The sequence below is a fragment of the Anser anser genome (genome assembly GCF_964211835.1).
Source record: "Anser anser genome assembly, chromosome: 25".
Lineage (NCBI taxonomy): Eukaryota > Metazoa > Chordata > Aves > Anseriformes > Anatidae > Anser > Anser anser.
The window spans coordinates 3,644,277-3,656,616 of NC_139746.1; the positions used below are offsets into that span (position 1 = coordinate 3,644,277).

General features: G+C 57.5%; 1 protein-coding gene across 3 annotated transcripts in view; it reads left to right on the forward strand.

Moving 5' to 3' along the window:
• Positions 1 to 12,340, forward strand: part of SH3GL1 (SH3 domain containing GRB2 like 1, endophilin A2) — a 30,699-nt gene that overhangs the window by 2,260 nt on the left and 16,099 nt on the right. The window contains exon 1 of one of the 3 annotated variants that reach the window (XM_083811426.1): positions 3,919 to 3,972. The exons of the other annotated variants lie outside the window; for them this stretch is intronic. Coding sequence (XP_083667552.1) covers positions 3,952 to 3,972 — 21 coding nt within the window. The 5' untranslated portion in view covers positions 3,919 to 3,951. Of the gene's footprint in view, positions 1 to 3,918; positions 3,973 to 12,340 lie in introns of those variants that run through there. 3 annotated transcript variants of the gene reach the window in all.

A 12,340-nucleotide genomic window follows, 5' to 3' on the forward strand; every position in this document is an offset into this window, starting at 1 on the left:
AAACCGGTGTGGTTTAGTAATAGAAATATTCGTAGTACGGCTGCTGAAGCGAAGTGCTCTGCAGGACCCAGAGAAGCGTGGCCTCATGTCGAAGGCTAGACCCTGCTGCCTCCTTCGCCGTGTCCCGAGGACTGGGATGCAGGGGGGCAGCTCAGCTTTCGAGCTTCTGCGGCCGGGAGCTGGGAGTGACCGGGTCCAGCTCTGCCGTTTTTCGGTGTTCCGCTCCTCTCCTTTCCCTTTTCACCCTCCTTCCCTTTCCCTCCGCTGGTCCCACTCTTCAGCTGCTCCTTGGCTGAAGGCGAAGGAGGATTAGCTATTTTTTGGCTCCCCTGAAGGTATTAGATGCTGCCGAAGCCAAACATGTGGAAGATCTTTCCCAAAACGCCGCGTTTCGTTCCACGGCTGTTGTTAATTGAAGGAGAGCGTGGGCCAGCACCGAGGCGTTCCCAGCCCCTCCGCGCCCCCCCAGGATGGCCAGAGCTGGGGCTGGGGTTTCCCCACGCCCCCTGAGGTGCTGGGACGGGGCAAAGACGCACAGAAATAAAGTTGACCTGTCGAAGACGTTCTCCCAAGAGCGGAACGAGGAAAGCAGCATCGCTGAGCTCCAGCGCTGGGAGCTGGGTGGGAGGTCACGGTCGCTGCTGGCACCTCCCGGCCCTGCTCTGCCTCTGGCCGCTCAGGAATGTGCAGAGCTGGCTTCCTTTGCACCCTTTTCTTTTTCTACACACCGATTGAAGTCCCCAAGTGGAAAATGTAAAGCCTGCAGAACTTTCCGTTAACCACAGTAACCCGATACGCTCCGTGCATGGGCAGGCTGCGTGAAACAGGGCAGAGAAACGTGCCTGCGCCGCTCCTCGGTGCCTCCAGCGCTCACCGGGGGTAGGCGAGGGTTTGTCGCTGCTTCCAGGACGGACAGCCGCAGGATATCTGCTGCCCCTTCGAGGGACAAGCCCTAGGGTGGAGGCAGTTGTGCGGTGACACGGTGCCGCTGGACACCTCCCTCTGCCTCTGCCGGGGTTGGAGCCGAGGCCGGAGCCGTGCCGGGCGGGGGGAGCAACGCCAGCGTCGCTTATCCGTGGCACACAACCCCGCGATATCGCCGCGGCTCGTGCTGACGCAGACGGACGTGGGGCTGGGAGCACGGGCCGCTCTGCCCCGCTGGCTCCAGGAGGGCTTTCCTCCCGCTGCATCTTCCCAAACAGGGTCACAGAATCACAGATTTTAGGGTTTGGCAGGGCCCTGCAGAGCTCACCGGGTCCAACCCCCTGCCAAAGCAGTTCCCTAGAGCAGGCTGCCCAGGGAGGGGTCCGGACGGGCCTCGAATATCTCCAGAGAAGGAGACCCCACAGCCTCCCTGGGCAGCCTGTCCCAGCGCTCCGTCACCCTCACCGGGAAGAAGTTCTTTCGCGTCCTGGTGCGGAACTGCCTGGGCTCCATTTTGTGGCCACTGCCTCCTGTCCTGTCACCGAGAAGAGCCTGGCTCCGTCCTCCTGACCCTCACCCCTTACATATTTACAAGTATCAATAAGGTCACCCCTCGGTCTCCTCCAAGCTAAACAGCCCCAGCTCCCTCTCGAGCAGTTCCCCGTCCTGGAACCGAACGGATCGACGTGCTCTGCCCATCCCGAGCCTAAACCTTGCTCGTGGTGCCCGGGGCAGCACGCGGTGTGAGATAACATCCTCTTCCCTTCCCGGGCTCGGAGGGGTGAGGACGGGGAGTCCCGGCCCGAGACAAAGAGCGCAACCTCCTCCTCCTCCCCCCTGTGCAAAGACAAAAGCTGTTTTCCGAGAGGGGAGCGCTAATTACAGCTAACAAGCCCTTGACATACGTGCTTTTTCCTGAGTTTGATGACTGCTCTCAAGGCTTCCGAAGATATTTTTGGACACGAGCAGCAAGTGCTCGCTTTCTGCCGGCTCGGAGAGCTGGGGTGTGCTTCGTAACCCACGGCGGGCGTTTCGGCTCCGAAGGAGCGAGCGACTTCACCCCCTGCGTGCTCCCCAGCCCAGTCCGAAGGGCTGCCGGAGCCGGGGTGCCCCAATTTAATGGCACCCACTTAAACCGCTCGTGCAGGGGGACCTGGCCCCGGCTGTGCCGCACGGGACAGTTTGGTGACCGGGGAGAGACCTGCTCTCTGTGCCGCGTCGGGCTCGCGTTTATTTCTGTTTGGTGAAGTTCTTTCTGTAGCCGCTTCGTGCTGTGGTTCCAGATGTTCTTCCTCCCTCCCCCTTCCCCAGATTATACCTTTTAACGGTCACCTTTTATTTATTTTTTTTTAAAGCTAAGTCATTCCTTCTGGTTTCTCGTTCTCCGAGACTTTCCCTCGCAGCACGGGCCGCCTTTCCGCTCGTTCCCCTGCCGTGTCCGCAGCTGGGCGCTGGGTTTCTCCGGGCGTCACAAACGTGCCGCGCAGCACGGGAGCTCCTGCTGGAAGGGAAACGGGCTGGTCAGCGTGCAGGATAACCTCTTACATCGAAAACAAAACGCGCTGAGGCCCATTTCCTCGACCAGAGCTTGTCTGTCGGTGCCCTGTCTTCTCGCAGATGGTTTGGGTCGTGCCCGCCCTCCAGCCTGAGGTTGTCCCTGCTCTGCTGGAGGCCCGTACAGACGTTTCAGCTCAAGCTAACCACTGCCAGGGCTTCAGCTGCTGATGACAGAGCCTGGATTTAAGCCACAGGCTCGAGCGGTGGTGGGATGGTAGCGATCCCATCACTGATGTGCCGCAGGATGGCCGGGCAGAGAGATCTGGTGCTGCTGCAGCCTCACAGATGGAAAATGTGAGCTGAAGCACAGCCTCGTGTCCAGAAAGCGGGCACAGAGCCCCCGAGACAAAACCAGTCTTTGCAGGGGCATGCAAACACCGTGCTGACTCTTCTTGAACCCTCCGGCAAGCAGTAAGGCTGCGGGCGGACCCGAAATGTTCTGCGTGGTGGTTTTTCTGCTTTCCCGTGTGCCTTGGATGGGGGCAGCAGGGCTGCGGCTGCACGTGGGCAGGATCTTCGGGGTCAGGGCTGCACCCAGAGGGCACCCAGAGCACCCAGAGCTGCCAGCCAAGCAGCATCGAGGCACTGTTTGGGGCTCACATGTTCTCTTTTGGAGCCGTTCTGGTGAATTTTCCTTTTTCCTCACGCCCGTGCTATGCCACATGTGAGCAGAGTCCCTCAGAGGCAGGATCTGAGGAGCAAGAAGAGAGCTGGGGAGCAGGTCGCCCCTCGGCTCCCCTGCTCCGATGGAGGTGGTCAAGCAGCACACAGACACCAGAGCTCTGCCTCGAGGCTCCTCTGGGTCAGTCCAGCTTGGGGCTGAAGGAAATCCTGCCAACCGCTGCCTCCAGTTCTCACCTGCCTTTGATAGCACGCACACCAGCTCCTCTTGGCTTCCCCTGTGTTACCTCCTTCTGTTGAACCTGGAAGAAGAAATCCTGCGGTTTTCACCGCCAGCTCTCCGCTCAGGGCTGCGAGAAGCGGGGAGTGCTGCTGGGTTTCGCTGCAGTGACAGCGGTGGGCTGAGCCCAGGGCGCACAGATCGGTGGCGCCGCTGGGATCCGAGCACCCCACCTGGAAATGCAAACTGGGACCGGCGACTTGGGGGATTTTGCCAATTCCTGCCAGGCTGACCTTCCTCCCACAGCACCCAGCGCTTGCTCTGTTAATATTAACCCGGGCCGGACTCCCCCACAGCCTCCCGGGTTTGCCTTTCCTTATTAATCTGCTCCCAAGGCACAGGGCTGAGAAAAGCCGCATTTGTCCGAGCGCAGCGTGAGACCCCGTGTGCTCGGGGTGCCAGCCAGGTCCTGAGTCCTGTTCTACCGTCCTCGTGTCCTCCACGCCGGAGCCCTCGTCGTTTCGGTAGCCTCAGAGATTGGAGCTTCGTTGGTGCCTGTGTCTGCAGGGAGAAAATGTGGAGGTGGTTCCGCGTGCTCTCAGCAAACCTCCGAGCAAAGCTTCCAGCGAATGCTCCTCCCGTCCTCGCTGGTAATAACTGCGTGCTTGTCTGAGTGCCTGCTGTCACGTCCAGCTAAAACGACCGTGCGCAGGGTGTTTTCATATTAATCCTCTCTCCTTTCATGCCTGGTTTGTCATCGCTGAGATACCCGGCACGGCGACGTGGTTCTGCTGGTTAATCGTTGTCAGAGCGGAGCTGAGCAGCCCCTCGAAGGGAGCAGCTTTCAGCTGTTGTGGCGTTGTTCATGTCTGGAGTCACAGGCCGGGGATGGTGCGTGTCTCTGCAGCAGTTACTTTAACTTGGCTTTTTTTTTTTTCCCTTTTAAGATCGCTTTCACAACCATTATGCTCTCGTAGTACCGAGAACTCCCAATTTTCAAACTCAAAGACAGAAAACGGAGGAGGAAAACCCTAGCTCCCCGTCCCTGCTCGCTTTGCTTCCCTCCTCGCTTCGAATGTCAAACAGAGCGAGCGTCATCCCGTGTTTACAGCTGGGGAAATCTGGGGCACGGGGAGGGTACGTGACTCAGGGCTGCGGAGAAATCGTGCGGCATCGGGAGCTCCGTGTCGTCGCCTCGCTCCGCGTGGCAATCCTGCCTCTTGTGGCTTTCTGTCCAAAATTATCCGTTCTGCTTTAACAGGTTAGATTCTGGGTGAAGTGCTGGAAACATACGAAGCAGGACAGTGCCGAGGGGGGTGGTTTCTGGATGGAGTGGAAGGAAATCCTTCCTCCCACTTCTCCCTGCCAATACTTTCCTCCTGGGAAAGAGCAAAATGGGGATGAGCTCAGGCAGGCTGGCTCCTAAGAGCTGATTCATTTCTTCAGCACATTTTTTGCTCCTTCTCTCCGCCATCCCTACGTACGCCAGAGCCTTTTGCCAGGACTCCCAGCCCCGTCCAGCCCCCGGCGGAGGGACGGCGAACCTGGGGGGACGAGGAGGACGAGGAACCGCTGTCCCCACGGAAAAATCGAGGCAAAGCCACGGGGCCTCGGCAGCCTCCTTTGCAGCAGTTGGCGCTGGGTGAAGGGAAGAGGTTGTGTCTGTGCCCCCCACTGCCCTCAGCAGGTGTCAGGGCGTGCGAGCAGGTCTGGTGTGACCTTCGCAGAGCTCAGAGACTTCGCAGAGCTCAGGCTTCATGGAAACTTATCTTTTTGTCCAGCTGGGGTATGTGCTGGCGTCTTACCGGGAGCCCAAAGGCTCGTATGATAAAGATCTCCTAGAAATAGGAATGAAATCGTATGTGGCGTTAGGAGTGGGATGCGAGGAGGTTATCGCGCGCCCTGTGCCTGCTGCAGCCTGCCGCCGTGCTGCCCCTTCCAGGGAAGGCTGCTGCCTTGCGCCCTTTTCAAGCAAGATGCCAAACGACCAGAAAGCTCAGAAATAAAATAAATCCATAGCTCAGAAGGTCTTGGGTTTGTAACGCCAGGCAGACTCCTTCACGTGGAGGCCTGGCGATGCATCTGGACGCTGAGGCTGTCTCGTAAGAGTCCCGCAGTACAGAGGGCTGTGCCGTCAGCCATTCCGTCTGCTTGCTGGTTAATCCGTGGGCCCTCCTGTGCCGTGTCCCCAGCACCGAGCTGGGAAACAGGAGCCACGTCCGTGCGGAGCTGGGGCAGGAGGGGAAGGATCCGGCCCCTTCGGCCTCGTCGGGCTGCGAGTGCCGCGCGGCGTTGTTCAGCTCCTCTCTTAGGAGCGTCAGCGTGGTGCAAGTTCCAGCCCTCTCTTGGCCTCTCCCTGCGATTATAAAAGCGATTGTTGTTATTATTTATTTTTTTTTAAAGAAAGGTTTCCTCTTCCCCTTGACCCCCCATCCCTTCAAAGTACGAGCCCGTTGCCTTCAGGCCCGGGTTCCTGTTGACGGGAAGCAGCCGTGCTCCTTTATCACCGAGCCGTAGGGGTTGGAAGGGACCTCAGGAGATCATCGGGTCCAAGCCCCTGCCAAAGCGGCTTCCCTGGAGCACTGCCAGCAGCAGCAAGCGGCCCCCGGGACCCCCTCCAGCAGCTGCACAGCCTCAGGGTCAGGCCCGCAGGTAGGGCTGGGGGGCTGCAGACCCTCAGGGGCACCCTTCCTCCCCTCCTCGTAGTGATACCTGCTCTGTAGAGCGTCGTGATACCTGGTGGGCAGAGCTCGTCTCTTCTTCTGAAGCCACCAGGAGTTTTAGAGTCCTCCTCTCGCTCCTTCTCTGGGTATTAATGAAGTTTGTGGCGGCATCGCTAATTAGCTTGCACTTCTGCTTGAAAAATTAAGCACATCTCCATAATGCAGGTCTGTCTTTCGGACGGAAGATAAAATTTACATGATTAAAGGGCTCTTCCTAGCTGAGAAAATGCTTCATAATTCGTCCTAGAACTTAAAACCAGGCTGTATGTTCTTGTTGGCCCGGACTTTACTCAGATACAATAATTTATTAACGACTTTCTTGACCAAATTTGTTTTGGCTTTACAGGACCGGCTATATTTAAGCTTATTCTTGCCACCTCTCTGAAAAAAAACAAGGCAGAAAAATGGTGAATAATTCTCTACCCACACAGCAAATCCACTGAGTAAGAAGGTGCTATTCCTGCCAACATCCCCCCCGATCTGCGCCGTGTAGCTCAGCGACGAAGCATTTAGCAAACATATTGTTTGCTGCTGACGCACGTCTCTGCACATGCTTCTGGGGGGACGTTTGGGGCATCGGGTAGGCACAAATCTGGAGCGCCAGATGTTGATGCAGCTATTCTCGTGCAGAGGAAAGCTCCTGATCGTGCTGGGTGAATTTTCAAGACCGAGGGAGTCTGCTCTTCTGTTTGAAAGGGATAATGTAACCTAAATGCCGTGTACCAGGCTTTCTGATCCACCTATTTCTCCTGCTGCAAGGCAGAAAGGCGACGGTGAAGCATCCGTAGTGTCATCCTTAGAACAAAAGCAAACTGCTAAGTGCTGCCAGAGTGTTTTGTTTTTTTCCACGTTCCCTCTGAAACGAGTATTACCGAGCGTTAATGGCACGCAGCGGGAAGAACGGTGGGTTCAGCATCCCCTGGCACGGGCACAAAGCGTGGCAGGGTCCCGGGCTGGGGGACAGCCCCCGTGCAGGGCTCCTCGAGGAGCAGGAGCTCGATCTGCCCCGCGTGCTGCCTCCAGATCGCTCCCCGCAGCCCTGCAAGCGTCTGTTCGCTCGCTCCCGCTCTCCTTTTCCTTAGGATGCTGTGCTCTGCTGTGATAGCCGCCAAGCTTTTCCTAGTATTCAGGTTAACAAAGGGAAATGTGTATTTACAGTGTTGTGAATTATTTCTCTGCCTCTTTGATGTTTGTGTGCGCTGAGATATCGTTAGGTCCGTCCCGTGGTTCTTTGGCTAACACTGCCCGGGTTAAGAAAGGGCTGCTGGAAGTGCTCAGACCTTCCTCTGCTCCCCTTAAATCAGGAAGAGGGCTTTTTGGCCTTCCCTTTCACGGGGCTGAGCTTCTGCTGAAGTCCTGTACATCCTTTTTGGGTCCGTGACCCAGCCTGGTACCATCCTTGACCATACCTCACCTTGACCACCCCCTCGACTCATTGACATCTTCCTTGGAAAACTGAGCGCAGCCACAACCCAACTTTTCACCGACTTGCTCGACGTGCCCCATCGGCATGGCTCTGTCTCATCACGCCGTAACCCAGAGCCCCTCTGGGCTCCTTCCCAGTTCCCTGATGGTCCCGGGGCTCTGTGGCTGTTGCAGCCTTCAGCGCGGTGACGCCAGGTACCGTCAGCTGCCCTGGGGACCTTCCTCTCTCCTGGTTTTCCCAGGAGCAGAAATCCCGTCTGAATTTTTGAAAGCGCTTCTTGCCAGCTGCTCTGTGGCCGTTGTGTTTTTCCCGGGGACCTCCAGGTGTTGTAAACCCTCCTATTCCCTTTTTTATTGCTTTTCAAACCCCCAGGAGCAACGTGCAAGCTGCGGGTGGGCTGGTGCACCGAGCCCAGGACAGGGCTCCTGGTTTATCTGCCTCGCTTTGTCGGCTGAGCTTTGCTGCTCTCTGGCAGAAGAGGTGAAAGTGAGCTAGCAGGAGGCACTCGGCTTCCAGAACTTTGTCCTTTCGTGCCACATCTACCGAGTGGCTCCAAGCGCCATGTGCTGGGAGCCACTCATCTTTTCCACCGTGTGTGCAAAGGTCCGGCGGAGCTGCTGGGAAATGATAGCTCAGCACCTTTGGAAGAGTCAGGCAGTAATTAACTACGGCTATTAGAGATAGGACGTGGGGAGGTTGGGCAGGAAATCTGGATGCAGGGCAAATATCCCGTGTTTCCCCTCTGTTTGCTGCGCTTTTCCTCCGACTTGCTGCAGTCATGGCGGTGGGAGAAGGGTCGTGTCGGTGGCAGAGAGGAGAGCTGCTGCTGCTTTCCCTTGGGTTTTTGTTTTCTCTGTTAACCTGACCCATTATTTTTTTCTAGCCGAAGAGAAATTATGTCTTATTTGGTACAGAGCATGCAAGAAGTGACTAATGGTAGGAGAAAATGGTTATGATGCAAGTCCTTATTGCTGGCTGCTGGGAGGCGTGGTAAGCCCGTGGCAAGCATCGCCCCAGAGCAGGAGGTAAGGATCGAAACTTTTCCTCCCTGGCACAAATCTGCCTCCAGAGAAGCATCGTGCCCCTTCTGCAGGCAGCCACGGTGCCCGATGCTGGCGTGGCATTAGCAAGGCAAGGCCAAGCTGTCAGCTTCTCTGCGGGGAATAAAAAGGACCCTCCGTTTTCTTGAAAGAGTGACTTGGAGAGCGCTGAGCCACTGACAAGCATGAAATGTCCCTGGAAAGGCACTTTGTACACACGGAGGGCAGAGAGGGGGTCTGGGGAGTGTGAAGGAGTCGAGGAGAGGTCTCTGGGGTGGTTCAGGGTTGTGGGATCCGTAGCGAAAGGGCTGTGTCTGGCAGTGTTGCCACGCTGCAGGTATGTTAAGCTCAGAGAGGCTTTGCTGGATGCCCTCGTGGGCCAGCCCATCCCTTTTGAAGGACTGTAGAGGCAGAGCCGAGGGCCTAATAAACAGGGTTCCCAGCTGGGATTTAAGCACTGCCATCGGGCTACAGGCAAGGGAGGGACGCGTCCCCTGGGCAAATGGGCAGTGGCTGCATTGCACCGCACGTACGTGCCCTCCTCTGGCCGTAGCTCCGCGAGCGAGACCTGCTGGCTCCTGCTTAAGTTCCCTTTTTTAATTCCTGCTGTCCTCATTCCTCCGAGCCCATCTGCTGGATGGGGGTGAGTCACCGATAGCGCTTTGAGTAGGTGATTTGACAGGTGGCTCCCAAGAAAGCTGCCTCTGCGCACGGCAGCTCTTTCTTTGCGGTTCCTGCACGGTAAGATTACAACCCGAGGTCACTTCGAAGGCATCGTGCCTCGGGAAGGAAGGGACGGGAAGGAGCTCCTCATTGTTCGGCGCTGACCTTCCTGCTGCGCCTGCCGAAAAGCGAGGCAGCGGCTCTGGCGCTGGGTAGCGAGCGGCTGGGTCGTTTCAGATGGTGAGGGGGTGGATGGCTCGGCTCGTTTCAAGACACGTTTTCCTGGGGCACGTGTCTGACGGCAGTGGGAGCACCTCTGCGTGCTTTCGCACGCGTACACTGATGGTGCTTGGTCTCAGCCCTTCTCCTAAAAGAAAGGAACGGGAAAAGTGAAGGCAAGAAGGCTCAGCAGAAGACGGAAGGCTGGGCTCTAGACCGAAAACACGAGTGTGAGCTGATACAGAAAGCACATATTTAGCAGGGAAACGAGACGAGGTGGGGCAGAGCTGTCAGGTCCGTGTGCCCAGGGGCAGGTCGGGTGAACGGAGGGGCTGGCACAAGGAGCCACAGCACCATCCTGCTCGGAGGGCGAGAGCTTCACCCGTTTGTCTGCCTCTGATCTGCGCTGCCCTTCCGCAGCCAAACCGGGATGCGCGGGGTGGTGAGGCGGTGTCTGTCGAGTCACCTCCAGCTTCTCATTTTAGTTCTGCTGCTAAACCTGCTCTTGACAGTAGGCAAATCACTTCCTCTCGTACTCGTTCCTCTTCTAGCACTTGTCGGTCTTCTCCGAGTGGCAGCTTTTGGGGTGAGGAAGGCCGGCGGGCGCAACGGAGCTCTGCCTCCCGGAGACCAGCGGAGCTGCTGGGGGCTGGCAGGTGGTTTGGGTTTGCTAGGGAACGGGCCTCCTCCTCGCTGCGAGGCCGCCGGCGACTGTTCATCCCTTAGTCCGTGCAATAAACACCTGGGTCTGTTTCCTTTAAAGTAGGTCAGAAGTTGCTCGGATCAGCACGCGCTTTGCTGTGGGCATCCCGATCCCTGGTTAAATGGGGGTGTCTGCTGCCTCTCAGCAACATCTTCCCTTAAGGATGTCACCGAATCACCGAACTGTAGGGGTTGGCAGGGCCCTGCAGAGCGCACCGGGTCCAACCCCCTGCCAAAGCAGTTCCCTAGAGCAGGCTGCCCAGGGAGGAGTCCGGACGGGCCTCGAATATCTCCAGAGAAGGAGACCCCACAGCCTCCCTGGGCAGCCTGTCCCAGCGCTCCGTCACCCTCACCGGGAAGAAGTTCTTTCGCGTGTTGGTGCGGAACTGCCTGGGCTCCATTTTGTGGCCGCTGCCCCTTGTCCTGTCCCCACAGAGCACTGAAAAGAGGTCGGCCGTGTCCCTCTGTCTCCCACAGCTCAGGTATTTACAGACATCGATCAGATCCCCTCTCGGCCTTCTCTTCCCAAGGCTGACCAGACCCAGGTCTCTCGGCCTCTCCTCCCAGGGGAGATGCTCCAGGCCCCATATCATCTTTGTGGCCCTCCGCTGGCCTCTTCCCAGGAGCTCCCTGGCTTTTTTTGTGGCGGGGAGCCCAGAACTGGACCCAGAGCTCCAGGTGAGGCCTGACCAGGGCAGAGCAGAGGGGAGGATCACCTCCCTTGACCTGCTGGCCACGCTCCTTTTAATGCACGCCAGGAAAATGTCTTTTATACAAAAGAACAACAACAAAAAAAAAGGTTGAAAGCCTTGGAGGCGGCAGAACGCGATCAAGTATAAAAGCAAACACCAACAGCCGGACCCCAGCAGGAACTGCAGGCTAGCTGGGAGGAAAGGTGTGTGCAGGAGGAAAGCTGTCGGGCTCGCGCCGGCTGCCACAGCTCCACGTGAGCTGCCCGCTCACCTCCCCCCTGCTCGCTGCCCCCGTGGCTGGGTGCTGGGGATGCGCCGAGCTGCTCTCCAGCAGCAAAAAAGGGGATGGGGAAGAAACGGGGGGGCCCCGACACAACGTCTGCGTGTCCTTCCAGCACCTTCCAGTCTCGCCTCGTTTCACCATGAAGGTGACAATTAACTTTCCGCGCCGTGCTTTGCGTTGGTGTGGGTATGCAGCACAACAAATGGAGCTCGTCCCCGTCAGCATCTGCTCAAGGAGTGCCACCAGCCTCAGGACAGGGCCGGGCGGGCTTCGCAGGGGCTGGCGGGGTGCTCAGGACCACCGCCGGCAGGATCGTAGCAAGCAGGAGCAGAGCCTGCTGCAGGGAGACCTTCGCAGGGCTCTCAGCCATCTCCAGACCCCGGAGCAGGAGGCCGCCGCGGCTGCAGCCGGGGCCCGGCCCCATGTGCTGCCCAGCTGCTTTAAATCCTGCACAGACGCGCAGCAGCGGAGCGAAGTGTCCTGTTGGCTCTGCAGAGCCGCCCAGCTGCCTCTTGCGCTGTGATGATGAAGTTACCAGTGAAGATAACTGAAAATTATGCTTAATCCCAGGGAGCTGTGCATTACCGAGCTCTTGCAGTGGCAGTGGCTTTATTCAGCTCCCATGGGCACGGTCCCCAGCAGTGTGCTGTTGTGCACGACCGGGGCACCAGCAACCCCAGCACCTATTAGCCCTAGTTCACCTGACCTGCTAGTTCTGTGTCTCTACCAGACTTTCCTGTTGCACTAAAGCCCCGTTCATCTGGGATTCAAAACATTTACAGCACCTTTTTTAATTCTTTCGTGGCCTGGCATTTTCCACTGAACTCACTCAGGCAGCCAGGGCAGAGCTGCTGGTCTGTTTGCCTGTCTGTGGTTTTTATTTCTCGAAGGGAACTTTCTGCTGAGACATGACGCTGGGAGGGTGGCGGGGTGGAAGAGGAAGGCTTAGACCTGGCAGCATCTGGCAGGATAATGTTTTCATTACTCCGTGGGCAACTGTTCTGAATGCAGAGCTTGCATACGTTTGGTATGTTATAAATAGGGCTGACTGCTTGCTACGGAGAAAGAACGCAAGTTTAGAAGAAAACCAGTTTGTTTCTCTTGGTGCGTTGCGCTTGTTTGTGTTTATGTAGGCTACCTGAATTTCCTATCTGCAAATACTTCAGGCTGGAGAGCAGACTATCGAAATCAGGTGTGCAAAGTCCAGGGGAAGTCTCTTGCTCGCAGATAACGGCGCTGACACACGCCTCCCGTACCCACAGCTGGTGCT